This window comes from Tauraco erythrolophus, chromosome 2 (assembly GCF_009769465.1).
Source record: "Tauraco erythrolophus isolate bTauEry1 chromosome 2, bTauEry1.pri, whole genome shotgun sequence".
NCBI lineage: Eukaryota > Metazoa > Chordata > Aves > Musophagiformes > Musophagidae > Tauraco > Tauraco erythrolophus.
This window is the reverse complement of record NC_141466.1, coordinates 55,820,275-55,836,376: the sequence shown is the minus strand read 5'-3', so window position 1 is coordinate 55,836,376 and position 16,102 is coordinate 55,820,275. Positions and strand designations below refer to the sequence as shown.

The following is a 16,102-nucleotide window of genomic DNA, read 5'->3' as shown; positions in this document are numbered from 1 at the left end:
TTCCAGGGGTTTTCCCCTCCTGTATTTACTAGTGATTTATACATGCTCTCTATTTAGTCGCGATCTTTGCTCGCTCATTTCAAGTGCAAATAAGGTCATGAGCATTACAGTGTTCTTTGGAAAGAACAGAAACACAAATGTATTAAGCAAAAACACTGCTCTGCTCCCCAGAACAAGTCAACATCTGGCTTTCTTCTGGAGAAGGCAATTAGTGTTTTGCCCAGCATCCTAAATTATGGGAAAATATTCACTTGAGACCTTTGTTTAAAATCCACAGGGGATCCATGATCTTAGATCTCAGTGAGAGTGAGCTTGTAAGATCCTCCAACTTCTTCAATCTGCAACTGGAAGGTATCTTCGTTAGAGTAGTGCTTCACAATGTTATCGTCCATGTTGACCAGAATTCTGGAAAAAATAAAGTCAGTCAGGGAGATATTACAGTTCTAAATGCCAAAGACACCAAAGGTGCCCTCAAGTCTCAGAGAGCCTGGACTGTCCAGAGGTAACGCGAGATCTTCGCTCACCTATCTCTGACCCATTGCTTCCTATATCAGACCTAGCTGGTCTTACCCAAACCTGCCATCAAGGCTTGCAGCTGCGCTTCTAGGATCTGAACAAAAGGGTTAACTCTGGCTCCTGGACCCAGGAAGGAGGGAGATGTCAGAACTGGGAGAAATCCTTCTGACATTTGGGCAGCCTTGGGGCTCTGAACTTGTTTGTTTGACAGCTATAAACAATCAGCACAAAACCCTACAGAGCTTAAAGGGGAAAAAACTACTGACACCTGGCTGCTTCCTGTCAATACCCGTGTGTTTGTGTGTGTATTCACACACGCATGTGAGTGTGCGTGTGCACACATACAAAACCATCCTCAGCAGTGGTTTAGCTACCATCAATTTGAAACTTCTGCAGTTATTCTGCTGTGGTAATTCTGCTATGAAAGCACAATCCTTGAAACTACATTCCAAAGGTGATTAAAGGATGTACTTTTCCAGCCAGAGGGGCTTTGGGGAAGGGGCTAAGACACTGAAGTGACTTTAGAGAAAAAAAACCAAGAAAATTACTAAGACATCAAAAGGAGAAGCAAAAGCAGACATATTCAGGAATTCAATTATTTATTTTACAAAAGAAAAAGACTGAGGAGTGTGGCCTCTGTGGGGAACGGGTACTTCGCAAGTAAAGTTCTCTTCCATTTAGCACACAAAAAAACCAACCAGGTTTAGCAATTGTAGCTAAATGTGGGCATCGTGAGTACAGTTAACCATAACCACTGGAACAATTTAACATGGGTTAAAGTAGGCTCTTCATCACTGGGAATCTTTAAACAAACTCAACTCTTCTTCCCCTGACATGATCAACTCTACTTCAAACAGCAATTAACTCAGAGAAGTCCCAATAACTTGTATCTACCCAGGAAGTCAGACTATACATTCCTAGAGGATCCTTGCAGTCTTCTGCTCTACGAGTGACATTGGAACAGGATTAGCACATCGTGTGCACACGCATGCACACATCCACGAATGACATTTGCGTGGAGGACCTATAAAGCAGATTTGCCTACAGGGTTGAAAAAAGGAGTTCATGTTCTCAGACAGCTGCTGCACAGGCACATACTCACCCTTTTTTACATTTTTTGAAGATTTTTCCTATTTTATCAAAAGGAACCTCATACTTGTCGGATATCTAGAACAAAAGAAAACAAGCACTGGTGAAGCAAGACGACTGCTGGTATTGTTTTCCACTTACTATTTTACAGAAAGGAACAAAAAAGGGTCTACAGATGAAAACAACCACTCTGCAACCCCTCTGCCCTTTAAAGGCAATACTAAAGCCTGAACTACAGCATAAGCCTACAGATGAGAACCCCTTCTCTGCAGTTTGCCAACTTATGTGCAAAAGTTCTAATCATGTTCTAAACCTGGCCACTGACTTCACATATAGTGACCCCCTGCCCCCACACCAAAAAGCCCACGCATTAGAAAACCACCCCACACCCTGGTTCTCATCTTCTCTTGGCTCTCTGTTCTCTCAGCGTATCAAAAACCATTTTTACATTCAGCGTCAGAGGGACCAGGTAAAGACCAGTCATCGCAGCAGCTGGTGCAAGAAGAAAATAGCAACAGAGCTAAGACCTCTGCCGCTAAGGACACAAGCTGATCAGGAGCGTCCCCCTTACCAGCAGAGTGACCTCAGCATGAAGCCACAGCCACTAACCACAGCACTTCATCATACAAACCTCCAGAAAGTCACAAGGTCTGTAACCCAAGCCTGGTTCGCTTTAGCAAACTGCTCTGTCACACTGACAGCAAGTACCAAACCAAGACACTGTTTCGGGATGCAAAAGCAGAGGGAGCTTCCTCCAAGGTACAGTTGCAAGCTCTTGATTCCATGCTTTAAGAAGTCCAACCAAATCAAAAAAGGCACAGCTTTGCTTCAGGACCATGGGGTAAGGGAGGACTTCATAGCCTTCCATTCCCTCCCCATTAGCCCCCATCTCCAGTCTGCCTGTGCTGGCAAAGCCCCACAGCCAGGAGAAAGCCTCAGGTTACAGAGCCATCTCTGTGTCCGAAAGCTAACGCCAAGACCTGGCTATACAGCCCCAAAGTCACCGTCCTCCAAGCACCGACGAGGCATTAGTCACAGAAAGAGGCAGCCAGAAATGTCAGTTTTGAGCTGATGCCAAACATTACACCATTCCTTGGAGTTAAGCTCTGTGTTTCCTTTGCAGCACTGCAGGAGCAGGGGTAGTGGAAGGCTATTTTAGAAGTCAAGTACCAGAGAGAACTTCATGCACATGTGTACTGATATATAAAGTCTTCAAGCACACTCAGAAGCTGGGACTTGGAGCTTTTCATAAGCAGGTTATGAAGGGTGACGGGAGGCCCCCAAACAAGGTTTTGAAAGGCTGAAATACCCAAGCCACTGAACACATTCTAGAAATCACTCCACCTTCTAATTAAAATACCCTCTCTGACATAAGGGACATCCACAGTGGGAGCCTGTTGACTGTTTTTCGACAAAACTAGGAAAAGACTTTACAGAGCTGCTTCTGCAGCTTGGCCAAAGCAGAGCTTGCTTAAGAAGAGAGCCTAGAATGCTCTCTCTCCAGCAGCACCGGTCAGTTTGGAACTCTCTCTGGTATCCAGTCATCAAGCTTGACACACCTGGATCTTCAAGACGACTGAGAAACACTTTCCTACATCCAGATCCCACAGATGTGGGGTAAGGTACTTAAAAGAGAAGCTTCCTGAAGTCCCTTAATAATGAATAAAGCATTATTTACATTCATTTCCATTTTATTGTAAGGAAATCAGCCTTACGCTTCTTATCCAGAAGAGCAGGAATATGTGGACACAAGCTGTGAGAGAGTCTAGTTCCTGTGACTGTCCAGTGTACAAGGACTGGAGAGCCAGGGTCTGCACTTGCTTTTATAAAGCAGCCTTATTGCTTACCGCTTCCATTAGACCTTTCAGAGACGGTGTCTTTAACATTAGTGCATCAAAGACTTCCTCTGACTCTTTTCGGACATACAGCAACACTGAAAAGCAAATCAGAGACAGGAATTTACTGCATAATTGCTACTCAAAAATGATCTGTATGACAGTGGCTAAGTACTAAGTAATATACACTGAGGATCTTATTAAGAGATACACATATGTACATTCAATATACTTTGAAGACTGCATCAAAAACATGCATAGCCAGGTTAGCTCAAAACGTACTTTTTGCACACATAAATACTGCATGCTCAAACATCTTTACTGTCAAAATACTTCTTTTTTTTCCTCTCTTTGCTACTTTCTCTATTATTTGAAAAAAAAGGTCATATTTGAAACACAGGAAGGTAAAACGCAAAACACACAGCTTTGAGACTCTTGGGTATCCATATCTCACAGGTCATCTGCCATAAGACTTTGCACAATAAAATTATTTAGCAGATGCTACCACAGCAGGTGAACCCAACCCGATCACCTCCTCGTTTTTAAATAATTTATTTGTACAGTCCTCTGCTCCTCCTACACTGTCTCATCTCTCTTCCTACCCCTTGCCACCTTTCAGTAATACTCATACCACCCCAGCTGACACACACAGACTTAGTCTTCTGCTAGGAGGGGAACGAAAGATTAAGAAACCCAATTAGGTAAGCATCCCTAGCGTTCTCAAGCTAGCAGAGAGTCATTGTATATAACATCAGCCTCATTAAAAACGGCATTAAGGTTGAGGAATAAGCCATGAGAGCAAGAAAGCTTGGACATTAACAGTTTTGCTGTCTTTAATCCATCTTCTAATGACTAGGTATTGCAGCTTGGATTGTTTACAAGGGCTCATCAGCCACAGCTTTGACACACCTGCAACACAAAACAATTACTGGAACTTCTAATTGAACAAGGTGAACTCAGGACAGCACAGCACCTTGATGGATTTCCTCTACTAAAGGCAGGTTTAAAAAAGAAGGACCATGGATTTAAAAAATGAAGACAGCACACATACTCTCAGTTACAGCACAGGTTGGATGATGCACCAGCCAAAGGAGAAAGAATCCTATTTTTATGGCATACAACAACAACAAAAAACAAGGCGGCTCATTTCCTTTTATAAAAATCTATCCTTCCTTAATAGTTTATTCAGATTACAGAACTGCAGCCCCATTAAGGTCAGACTTGCTAGACTTAACCTTTGCTGCATCACAAGCTTAATCCTTCTCGCTTAATCCTTTAAGCTTTGTCATGGTCCTTCCACACACAACTGTCATCAGCCAGGTAATCCTCTACACCATCTCCAAAGGGACCTCTCATCTCCTGCCACAACACCACAGCAACGTCCAATCCCACATCAAATTGCAAAGGTTGACAACAGGTTAAAAATAAGCAGAACATTCTCTCAGTTTGGCTCTCAGTGGTGAACAGCCCATTTTCCAGCACCATGAAAGATGCAATACTTTTATACCCAGAACTAGTTCTTTGCGTTCATTGCTTAAAGTCCTAGAAAAGATGTCCGAAGTATTTTGTAGCAGATTACATGATGAATTCTCTCCCCTAATTCACCTAGAAGACTTTTAAGCTGCTCACTTCCTCCGAGTCTCTTTCCTTACAGGTTCTGAGCCAATTAGCATCTGAGTTGGCAGAAAACCCCAGAAATTCTGACACTGTAAAAGATTTGCGAAGCTGAACTACATCCTGATATGCAAATGCTTTCTATTACTACTCAAAGCCAGAAAAATCAGGCTAAAGCATACTCCAAAATAAACTGACTCTTCAACCTCAGATGCATCTCTATCACGATAGACAAATACTGTAATATCTCTGACAGATGAAAACAATACCTCTTTTTGGTTCTTCTACTCTGGCCATCTTATTTGGAGTAGCAATAAAGTCCTCTTCACCGATATAGGCTCCTCTCTTCAGGCTGGAGCTGTCATTGACAGGGCACAAAGTCAGCAGCGGTACAATTACAGGGACTTACCCCTCTGTCTGAGGGCAAGACTTCAGCAGGGTGAAAGCATCGCAGCTCTTACCTTTCACCCTCCAGTTCTTCTGAAGCAACAGGAAGGACCTTTTAAAACAAAGGTGAGATTTTCTTGACATACGCAGAAAAACACACGCTGCATTAGCTAGCTAGTGAGAACCTTACGTGGTACTCGGTCCTCGGAAAACACTACAAAGGGCTCTGAATGCTACAAAACAAAGTTGCATAAGGACAGACCCATCAGCTGGTGTAACATGGTCTTGTCAGCAATGCTCTCCCCATCCCTCCAAGTGTCACCTGTTAATAGCGACTTAGCAATAGCTTTGTTTGCATTAAAGAGTCACTGGCATGGAACAACAATCCTGCTGCATCTGGCACGAGCAGGGTCCAACAGCATCAAGTTAAAGGGGAGGGAACCCCTGAGCCCACAGCAGGAGCTGCAAGGGATAGGCAGATCGCTCACCTACCCAGCTCACTTGGGAGCACATCAGTACAGGACATAGGGGAAACCAAGGCTGGAAGTAGGGAGCTGTGGAGAAACCTTTTGGCTGCTGCAGCACCCTGTGAAAGTTCTTTCCCTATGCAGTCTAACTAAGAAACACCTGGAGCTTGTTACACTGGGAAAGTTGCCCTGAGTTGAATTCACCTCGAAAATTGACTCCTGAAGCGCGACGGGCACTAGAGGAGGTTCAACAGGCCATTTCTGCTCGTCAGGTTTACCGAATAGATCCCTCCATTGATATTACCGTTTTTATTACCACTCCAGATTCTCATCCAACAGGTATCATTGGCCAATGGAACAAACAGTGGTCTGACCCCTTGCATATTCTGGAAAGCCTGCATAGGGAAAGAACTTTCACAGGGTGCTGCAGCAGCCAAAAGGTTTCTCCACAGGGAGCCAGGCACACAATTACACTACTAGAAGTAAGATGCTTTGGTCCAAGCAATAAACGCTGGCCGCCTTTTTAATACACAAGTAATACTTGTGCTTAGGGTTGTGAAAATTTTATCCAGAACTAGAATTCATTTCCTCTTATTATATTTCAGCCCTGTATCAAACGACACTTTGGCTCAATCTTCCAAAAGCCAATAGGCATCATCTTTACCTCTTTTCAGAAAGAGAAATTAAAGGATCTCAAATGAGAGACAGGAAAATAAGAGCTAACCAGCTTTCTATCTGGACTGGCATAGGGTCTCCTGACAGCTCAGCACTAGAGCCTTCAGAAGAAAGCATGCAGAAAAGTCAACCTTGTGGATACAAGTTTATTCTCCATCCCTGTTATGAGTTTAGGTAATGCTCTTAAAAAGTTAAGGTTTAGATTCTGTTAGAGCATGCCAGAACTCCCAGCACAGGAAAGTTCAAGATTTTGAAACTTGGTTGCACTCTTAATTTTTTTCCCTTCCAGTTTCCTGTCAGCTGGGACTTTCCAGGAACACCAAGGCAGGGTGCTCTGGCAGTGGATCACAGAGCTGACACAATTGCCAGTTCCACTGAACAGCTTTTCATCCTGCAGCAGCAGGCCAGAGGAGCCCGAGGTCTAGGGCAGCACACCAGGAACCCAATGGATTTTACAAGAGAAAACCAGCCTGCAGTTCATTCAATAAACTCTCAGCTGGAGATGTTTTGGAAACATCATTTCAGGTTCACGAAAACAGTTCATAGTCAGATAATTTATTCATAAAACATCCCCAGTTAACTCCAGCCAACACAACTAGGAGCAACATCTCTTGCTCACATGAGACTCAGCCTGTATTTGTTTACAGCATCAGTGCAGATAGTCTGGCATTCTGTACGTATATACATGCACACAGCATCCTAGGCTTTTTCCAAATACAACCCATAGCCCTCCTCATCCCCACACTCATGAGCTTTACTTACATGAGCACCACGCTGAAGATTTGCAAAGTGAACGTCAGGAATGAAAAGGACTGGCTGAGTGTCTAGATCCATGAAGGGCTTGAAGATGGTGATGTCTGTACGTTTGTGTGAGGGAAGCATTGGCACTTTGACATCAGAAACTGGAGAGAGACCAAGGATTGGAATAGAGGATAGTAAAGACACTGATGGGGCTGGAGCTTTCCGACATAATTTAAGAGGCCCATCTGCTGTTGAACAAGGGTACTCTGTAGTCAGAGTCAAAGGGAGAAGCTCCTGTGGTAGAGGAGTTTGAAGCTGGGTTGTCTACCTCTCAGATGAGGGCCTGGACCCTGAGGAAATAGCTCATTTCACAGAGGAGCAGGAGTTTGCTCCATGTCTCCAAGTGAGCTGCTTGACTTTGTTCAGATATTAAGTGGGGCTGGAGAATGGTCTAGCCACTCACCCCAACAGAGGAACACAGGTCTTCCAGGCAAATCATCCAAACAGAGGGCAAAACCTAGTCCGAGTTCCCTCTTCTCCCTACCCATTCCTTCAAAAGGTTGCTGTGTTTCCCATACCAGGAAGGTAGAAAGAAGACAAAGGAAGAGACAACCTGCAACCTACGTGGTTCCAGTTGAGAGTCTCTCAAAGAGACAGCACCACAGCAGTACTATCACGCTACAGAGGTGGTACAAATACTGTTTCTTGCAAGATGCTACATTTAGAGTTACGTTTCGATTCCATGCTTTCAAACTTTCTATTTTTGTTCATCTCACTGTTCACCCTGGTCACCTCAAGCTGCCAGACCCCAGTTCACCCCCCACCAGGATCAGCACTGTCTCCCACAGAGCACCTGTGCTCTCACCGTGCACCAGTTGATGTGACACAAGCCACCAAGTGTACAGTCTTCACCCACAAAGACCAGTTGGGAGAGAGTGAGGCAGGAGGTGCCTTAAACTGCTCTTTAGACACATTCATGTTGAACTCACCCCAGCTGAAGGCTTCCACTCATTTTACCAAGTGGAAACATTTCAATTTTGGGTCAAACCAACTGCAAGCAAACCACTTCAATTCTCATGTCCCCAGCAGAAAATATACTTTTTTTTTTTTCCTTGCAAAAGTGATTTTTTTTAAAGATTGCTCAATCCCTGTAGAAAATAACTTTGTCCAGAAGTCACAAACTATTTCAGCTGTTGATGAGTCCATACACACATGGCATTTGTGATCCTGGAGGTGGGTACAATAGACATGGCTTAAAGCAATCAAAAACTTCCCACACAAGAACTGAACAGCAATGGATTGTACTTTCCAGGAAAATAAAGGTCATATCAGGCTAAGCCCAAGCCTAGGAAATTCATGCTGGAAAGTAGCTTTTGTAAAATCATAAGATCCTGGAAATCTGTATTGACACTGTTTGCACTTTCCAGCCATTACACAGAGGGCTGCAAGCAGCAGTCTTTTAGGAGGCGTTGGGTTGGGCTAAACCTACCTTTCACCCTAAACTTTAGGAAAAAACCCAAAAAACCCAGCCCTTTCTGCAATTGCCCTTGAGCAAATGGGCTCCCTCGTAGCATAATCCTCTTCTGAAGCTGCTCCAGCAGCCTGTACCTGCTGCGTCAGGAAAATCCTGCCCAGCAAGCCGTGAGGTGCATGCTTGTTGAACCAGCTGGACTGTTAATAGCACAGCTCTGACAAGCAGAGAGCAGAGCCAGGGAGAGCACGCACCTGCCTCGTGCAAAGGAAGAACAGGGAGATACATTTTCCCCTAGGCAGCTCTGTTGGTGAATAACCAGTTATCCAGACACAGGATCTGCTGCAGTCATCTGCAGCAGTCAAAGGAAAGATGCTCAGCTGGAAGAAGCTCCGCAGCCTTTACGTACTATGAGTGCTGAGGCCTTCGCATCCCTCACAACTTCTGTTGAAATTATTTACTAAGGACCACTTTGCTCTACAAGAGTGAGTGTAAAGCTAGGAGGCTGGAGGCTCAGTCCCAAGGCTGCCACCACCTTGCTGCACAGTTATAAACACATTTTCAACATAATTTAAAGCCTAAGTGTAGGATCAAGCTGGAAGCACTTGGAACAGCGCCGGTACTTGCAGCCACATAGAGCTGCAGGGGCTCCGGCAGTGCCCCAAAATCACACACTCACCCTGTCATTTCAACTGCTAAAGACCATAGCCGAGTGAAAACACAGCAGGACACTGTCTTGGACAGGAAGAACTAGGTAGAAGTGAAGTCCTAAGTGACTCAGTATGTTGCAAAACACAGTTAATGGCTCCATAAGCAACTGCTTAAAACAAACACTATTCCACAGGGGGGTAAAAAAAAAAAAAAAAAAAATCGACTTAGGAGAGTTCTGCTGCACAAGTTATTAATAATCAAAATGAGATCTAGAATTTAGAATACCGATGGAATAATTTCTACTTACAGGCATTCAACTGAGAGCTGGGGTCAGTGCACTTGCCTTTTCTTTTGCTTTGCTTTCGCTCTTCATCTCTGATCTTCCTCTCTGCTCCCTGCCAGACAAGAGATCAAGGGGAAGGGGGAGAGAGAAAGAGGTCTTTTTAGTTTTGTGGGGGTTTTTTGTTTTTTTTTTCAGCTGCAGAGGCAGGAACATCAATTCTTCCAGAGCTGTGTTTGTGGAGGTCAGCTCCACAGCACCCAAGCTGCAGGTCTGGCAGTGTGCCAACTTTGAGATCTGCCCAGTGTTCACTTTCAAGTCCTGTCACCTAATGAAGTCCAACAACCATATCCACGATGCACACTTGCTTTTCTTTCAAGTCAGATGGGGATATAATGACAAAAGATACCCACATCTATAACAACTGTATGAAGTGTGCGATAAAACATATCTGAAGCGTTTAAAACAATAAAAACTTGCAAGTTCCCTCAGCTTAAGAGTTCACTAGATCATCATTTAATCCTGATGTATAAAAACCAAGCCACACTTGGATCGCCAAGTGCAGGATACCTTCCTGTACGCTGCACATGGAGCCAGCAGCAGTTATATCAGCCTTTACCGATCTCAAGCTGAAGCCATGCATCACTGTAAAGTAGGCATTACTTCTTCTCTTTTTATGGGGGCCAGGCTATGGGGGAATCCACAAATATCTAACCAACTTCTGCCACAGATCCTCATCCTCCAAACAAAGCTGCAGTGGGGAGACACCTATATTTTCCGCAAGGTGCGGGCAGCTACAATGGAGAGAAAGATGGAAGGAAAAAGGTTTGTATTGGAATTGTGTTCATTCCTACAGCTCTGCCCAGACCTCACACAAGGCTGTGGGTTAAGGCAGGGATGTCACATTGCCGGTTGCATAAGGTGATAAGCCCACAGTAGATTCCCAACACTCAGTCCTGGTGTTACCACCAGATCACTTCCCCAACCGATATACACAAATTCTACCTGTCTCCCAACACCCTCCTCCAAAGCAGGGTAAGAGGTAACTTATCTGGCCACAGGAAGCCATTATTTCTTATTCCCACCCTGAAAACCTGCCAAAACACACCAACACCCTTGTATGGTCCTGGAGGAAGACGAGATCAGCTATGGCAAATGAGATGTCAAAAAGCATGTGGCAATGGGGCATGAAACCGTGCCTAACGCATGGCATGGGAGAAGGGCAACAGCCCTCCCAATCTCAGAATAAATCAATCCCCTATAGGTGATCCCCTGACAGGATGCCTATGCTTGCTAGGTAGCAGTGGGCACATGTGCACTAGCAATAAAAAGGAAAATTAGCCTAAACATTTGATGTGCATTAACATATATCCCTTTTTCTCTCTCCTAACAGCAGGGATGCAAGCAGCTTCTGACAGCTGCTATGAAAAAGAGAAAAAAAAATTACTAATGAAGACACAGCCATTGCCAGCTTTGCTTGACACCATAAAGCTGATACAGCCCACTACAGCGAAGATATCCCACCTAAACCTCAGCGCAGCTGGACCCACATCCCTCTGCAACTTCCCTTACCAGAGCAGTCGCAACATCTCAGCTTGACAGTGGAAAGATCAGATTTGGCTCCAGGCCCTTCTACCTTTCACACAGAAATAATAAAGTTCTGCTACTCAAACACTGTGCTACAGAGAACAGCATCTGCTTCCTCATGGAGAACGTGCTAATCCATCAAGAGGGCACATTTTGAGAAAAGCCCTGCCCTCCCCAATCTACAGCCAGAGTTCTGCTTGAAAGTCAACTTGTTCTAGGCTACAAGGGCCCAGGTAAACAAATCTCAAATCCCACATAAAAAAAACCACAAAGTCATGTCTTGATAACAGGCTTTTCTGCCTTGCCAGAGGAGCTCAGCGACAGCCAGGACCAGATATTTTTGAAGAAAAGACACTGGGAATCCTGTATTCTGCAATTATAGAATAAATAAGCTTGTGAGAAAGTGGTTTTCCTCAACTTCATCACCTAGAGAACAGCCTACAGCCTGAAAGCAAGATTTCATACTGTTGTCTATGTGTTAAAGGCTGTGTGTTGTTTTTTTTTTTTCTGTCATTCTTTCCCTCAAAGTCTCCAGTTGCATAACGGATTCTTGGGCTGAGAAAGGGAACTGGCATTTTGAGGAGAGCTGCCATCCCTCCCTCCCACAGAGAAATGTGATGTATTTGATAAGCAACAGAGATGCAGGGGGAGGATGCGACATCAAGTCACGACACACTGGGATCTGGACCCTTCATGATGCTGCGGGACTTCCCGGCTTCTGCATATGGGCTGCGTCAGTTGGACATGCTCCAGAGACAAGAGCTGCTCCTCATCCCCTCTGTGCACACCCTCTCGTGTTGGGTGCAGCTCTGGCACACAGCCCATGAGGCATTCACGCTCTTCCTCTGCCCTATGGCCCCAGCAGCTGAGCTGCCAGGGGATACTGGTGGACAAAAAAACTGGGACATGAGCTGGCAGTGTGCACTTGCAGCTCAGAAAACCAACCGTATCCTGGGTTACATCCAAAGCAGTGTGGCCAGCAGGTTGAGGCAAATGATCTTCCCCCTCTACTCTGCTCTCATGAGAGCCCATCTGCATTCAGCTCTGGCACTCCAACAGAAGAAGGACATGGAGCTGTTGGAGCAGGTTCAGAGAAGGGCCACAAAGATGATCAGAGGACTGGAGCACCTCTGCTACAAGGAAAGGATGAGAGAGTTGGGGTTGTTCAGCCTGGAGAAGAGAAGGCTCCAGGGAGATCTTACTGCAGCCTTTCAGTACTTAAAGGGGGCTTATGAGAAAGCTGGAGAGGGACATTTCACCAGGTCCTGTGACAGGACAATGAGCAATGGTTTTAAACTGAAAGAGGGTAGGTTTAGACTGGACATAAGGGAGACATTTTTTCACTCGGAGGGTGGTGAGGCACTGGAATAGGTTGTCTAGAGAAGTTGTGGATGCCCCATCCCTGTAAGTACTCAAGGTCAGGCTGGATGGGGCTTTGAGCAACCTGATCTAGTGGAAGGTGTCCCTGTCCATGGCAGGGGGGTTGGAACTAGAGGATCTTTAAAAGTCCCTTCCAACCCAAACCATTCTGCGATCATGCAACAGAAGGAACAGTCTCGGTGTTGCTGCCCATCCACATCAACGCTGCCTCCAGTCACCTTGCACCATCTCTCTCCTTCCAACAGCATCTCACTTGCTTGTTTCTACCATCCCATAAAAACCTTCCCACAGTACTACCCATCACTACAAGAGTAACAGCAGGTCCCCAAGGACAGTACAAGCTATAGCCTGTGAAATCTTGTATTTAATCTTCCCCAAGTGGATGCTTAGGCGAGGCACCCATTTACAGCAAAGAAGATCATCTTCCTCTGGGACAGGTCACCCCTATCCCTGCACAGCCCAAATATTGCTGAGGCACGCCTGAACAAAGCTTGTGCTCTAACATGCCACAGGATTACATTGTTAAGCCCATACCACTTTACTCAGGTCCTGAAATCAGGTAGTATTAGATGAAAACCAAACATCCTGAGCACCTGTGGACTCTCTTTCCACAGAGAGAGTGTGAAGGGCAAGACAGAAACCCACGAAGAAACTTAGTCTCAGAGGCAGCAGCCAGAAACTAGAAACAAGTATCGGCAGCTTTCCCTTCCACTCCAACCATGGGAACTCTCCCTCTTCATTCCTTTCCCATGCAAAGGCCACCACACAACATTAACTACACCGCATAACATTAACTAAACTGTTTGACCTTCTGTAGGATATCTATTGATTTGTACACAGAAAAATGAGACAGCAGAGGACTACCACGCCAGTGCCTGGGTTCAAAGTCAGTTCAGGTGTGCAATGCAAACACAGCCTTAACGGACAAAGGAATAGAGGGACCCGCACAGAGCTGTCCCTGTTAGGTGATCATAGCATCATCATTTTGTGTTGTTTTTTTTCAACAGACCTCCACAGCATAGACTTGGTCCTCCACGAAGAAAACATGGATAACAGTACTTCTACAGATAAAAGTGGCCACATGAGAACAAACACACAAAGGATTGCAATACATGTAGATACTATAATAAGGATGGTCCTGTAAACATTCAAGACCAGGTGATTGATTACCTAAGATTCAAAGCAGGGCAGAAAACGTGTGCTCTTTCTGAAATGTCAGTGCTCTTACAGGAGACTGGAGAAGGTGGTCAGCATTGAGGTCTACGAGTCAGTACATGGAGCTGTAAGGACACAGCTCTGCTCACAGGAGCACTTGCCCAGCGTCTCAAACAAGTGTTTGAGTACAGAGTTTAATTGAACGTGGTGACTAACAGCATTCAGCTCGTTGGCCTCTGTCCTCAGCTCTCAATGCTGAGATCTCCAGATCTGAAAGGCAGCAAACTTCAACACCATTCCTGTAAACGTGAATTGCAGAATCTTCAGGCACCAACCTCACATTGGCTGCACATTCACAGAACAAACAGATTAAATACATAAAAAGTAATCTTTTCTGCTTCTCTCCCTTTCCTTTTAATTCAGGTCTAATTTGCAAAGTATCTGGAGGAATAAAGCAGGAGGAAAGGTCAAAATCTCAAAGGAAAATAAAAGATACACCGGCATTACTGTACTACTAGATTTGCTGAAATTTATGGCATAGACTCAAATGGTTTCCTTTAAGCTACGTACTGACTACACGTCTGCCCTTTTATTAACTGCTTTGTCTTATTAGCAGTGGCACGAGCCTGTCAGCAATTTTAGCACAGTGTCAGTAATTGACTGGACAATTCCCTCTTCCCTGCAGCAAGTCTATACTCACTGGTATTGTAGGGATTACAGGTTGATAACACATGAGACTCCCAGAAATGAAAGAGGTTTAGATGACACACTTGCCTCAGTCTCATTTTAGAGGAGGAAAAGGAAAAGAAAAAGAAAAAAAAGAAGGAAAAAAAGAAGGCCTGAAGAAAGCCCATGAAACCCAAGCCTCTTTGGCTTACTGGCAAGCCTTTAAGCCGGCTCTAGAGAGCATTCGTTAACTCCCTGGTAAATTCTTTGCAGAAATCATTACAACAGAAGCCATCTCAAGAGGCACTTGAAGGAAGATGACTAAGTAGCTTTACACTGGCAGGCAGCTACAGGCAGCTTCTCCCAGTCATGTAGGAAAGCAGAGGGGCCTATTTAAAAGCATACAGATAGACAATAAAACACGGCAGGATGGGTCAACAGGATGCTACACCAGAGGTTGTAGAGGATTCCATATGTTTTGGGAGGTAAGTGGAGGCAGAGGCACAGGAGATTAACCTTTGCAGCAGTGTTCTGGGGGATGACAACAAGGCAAGACCACACAGTACATAACCAGTGCAAAGCTGGCAGATGACTCAAGAGTGGGGGTCACAAGCCCATCTCAGACCTGCAGCTGCAGAGAGGTATTTGAGATATCACTCACAGAGTCTGTGCTATGAAGACAGAGTCCGGATGCAAAGAATGAGAGGTCCTAATCAAGTAGGATGCCAGCAAAATAGGAAGTTGGTGTGATTTACAGCAATCAAAAGGACCGAGGAAGTCCAGGCAACATTTATCCCAGCCTAGAAAGATCTTGGTCACTCTGGAAACAGCAACATTGCACATTACTTGCTCTGGTCCTTCTAGAAACAGCAACATTGCACATTACTTGCTCTGGTCCTTCTAAAGATTGTTCAGGTAGGAACAGGTTACAAAGATTGGGAAACAGTCTTTCTTTGCAATCTCAGTTAAGCTTTTACAACTGCTTTCAGTTCAGCTCCTGCTAGGTTTCTTTCACAGCTTCCAGTGAACAGTGGCTTTGGGAAAGGTGTTACTAATTCTCTGTGTGCTAAATGCATTAGGCAGAGCAGTCAAATTACAGCACCCATCCAGCTTGTAAACAGGCTTTGTCATGCTGCTGTATCTCACAGTGGTACAGTGAAAACAGCAACATTTTTCTGCTCACAAGATGTGCAAGTTACTGGAGTATTTTTATGCAGTAAGAACAGTAAGGAAGAATGCAGTAAGAACACATGAAGAAATTTAAAAAGACCAATATGGCATAGCTTGGGCAAAAAGACAAGCCTCCACTTGCTCCGATCAATCGCAATGATTTCTCCTACTGAAGGCACTCCGCTGGACTTTCCAGCGTCTGAAGCACTGACAGTCTTCTGCCACTGACTGGCCTTTCTCCAAAGTCAATGCTCAGGAACACTTCCCAGTGCTCCAGCATTTTGAGAGCAGCAAATTTATCTGAGGTCATCACAACATCTATGAGCCAAGCAGAAGGGGTTGAAATTTTTTCCTTGCAAAGGCTGAACACAGACGGGAGTTTTCAGCGAGCCAAAACAGCACGTGGCAGAAGCAGAAA

General features: G+C 44.8%; 1 protein-coding gene across 2 annotated transcripts in view; it reads right to left on the bottom strand.

The window, feature by feature from the left end:
- Window positions 1–290: 290 nt before the first annotated feature.
- The window catches only part of GRHL1 (grainyhead like transcription factor 1), a 41,636-nt gene continuing 25,824 nt past the window's right edge, over window positions 291–16,102 (bottom strand). The window contains exons 10-16 of one of the 2 annotated variants that reach the window (XM_086608378.1): window positions 9,790–9,841; window positions 7,346–7,485; window positions 5,516–5,553; window positions 5,324–5,412; window positions 3,453–3,538; window positions 1,619–1,683; window positions 291–405 (exon numbers count right to left, since the gene is read on the bottom strand). In XM_086608378.1, the coding sequence (XP_086464504.1) occupies window positions 291–405; window positions 1,619–1,683; window positions 3,453–3,538; window positions 5,324–5,412; window positions 5,516–5,553; window positions 7,346–7,485; window positions 9,790–9,841 (585 nt within the window). Of the gene's footprint in view, window positions 406–1,618; window positions 1,684–3,452; window positions 3,539–5,323; window positions 5,413–5,515; window positions 5,554–7,345; window positions 7,486–9,753; window positions 9,842–16,102 lie in introns of both variants that reach the window. The other variant, XM_086608377.1, reaches the window with a different exon arrangement.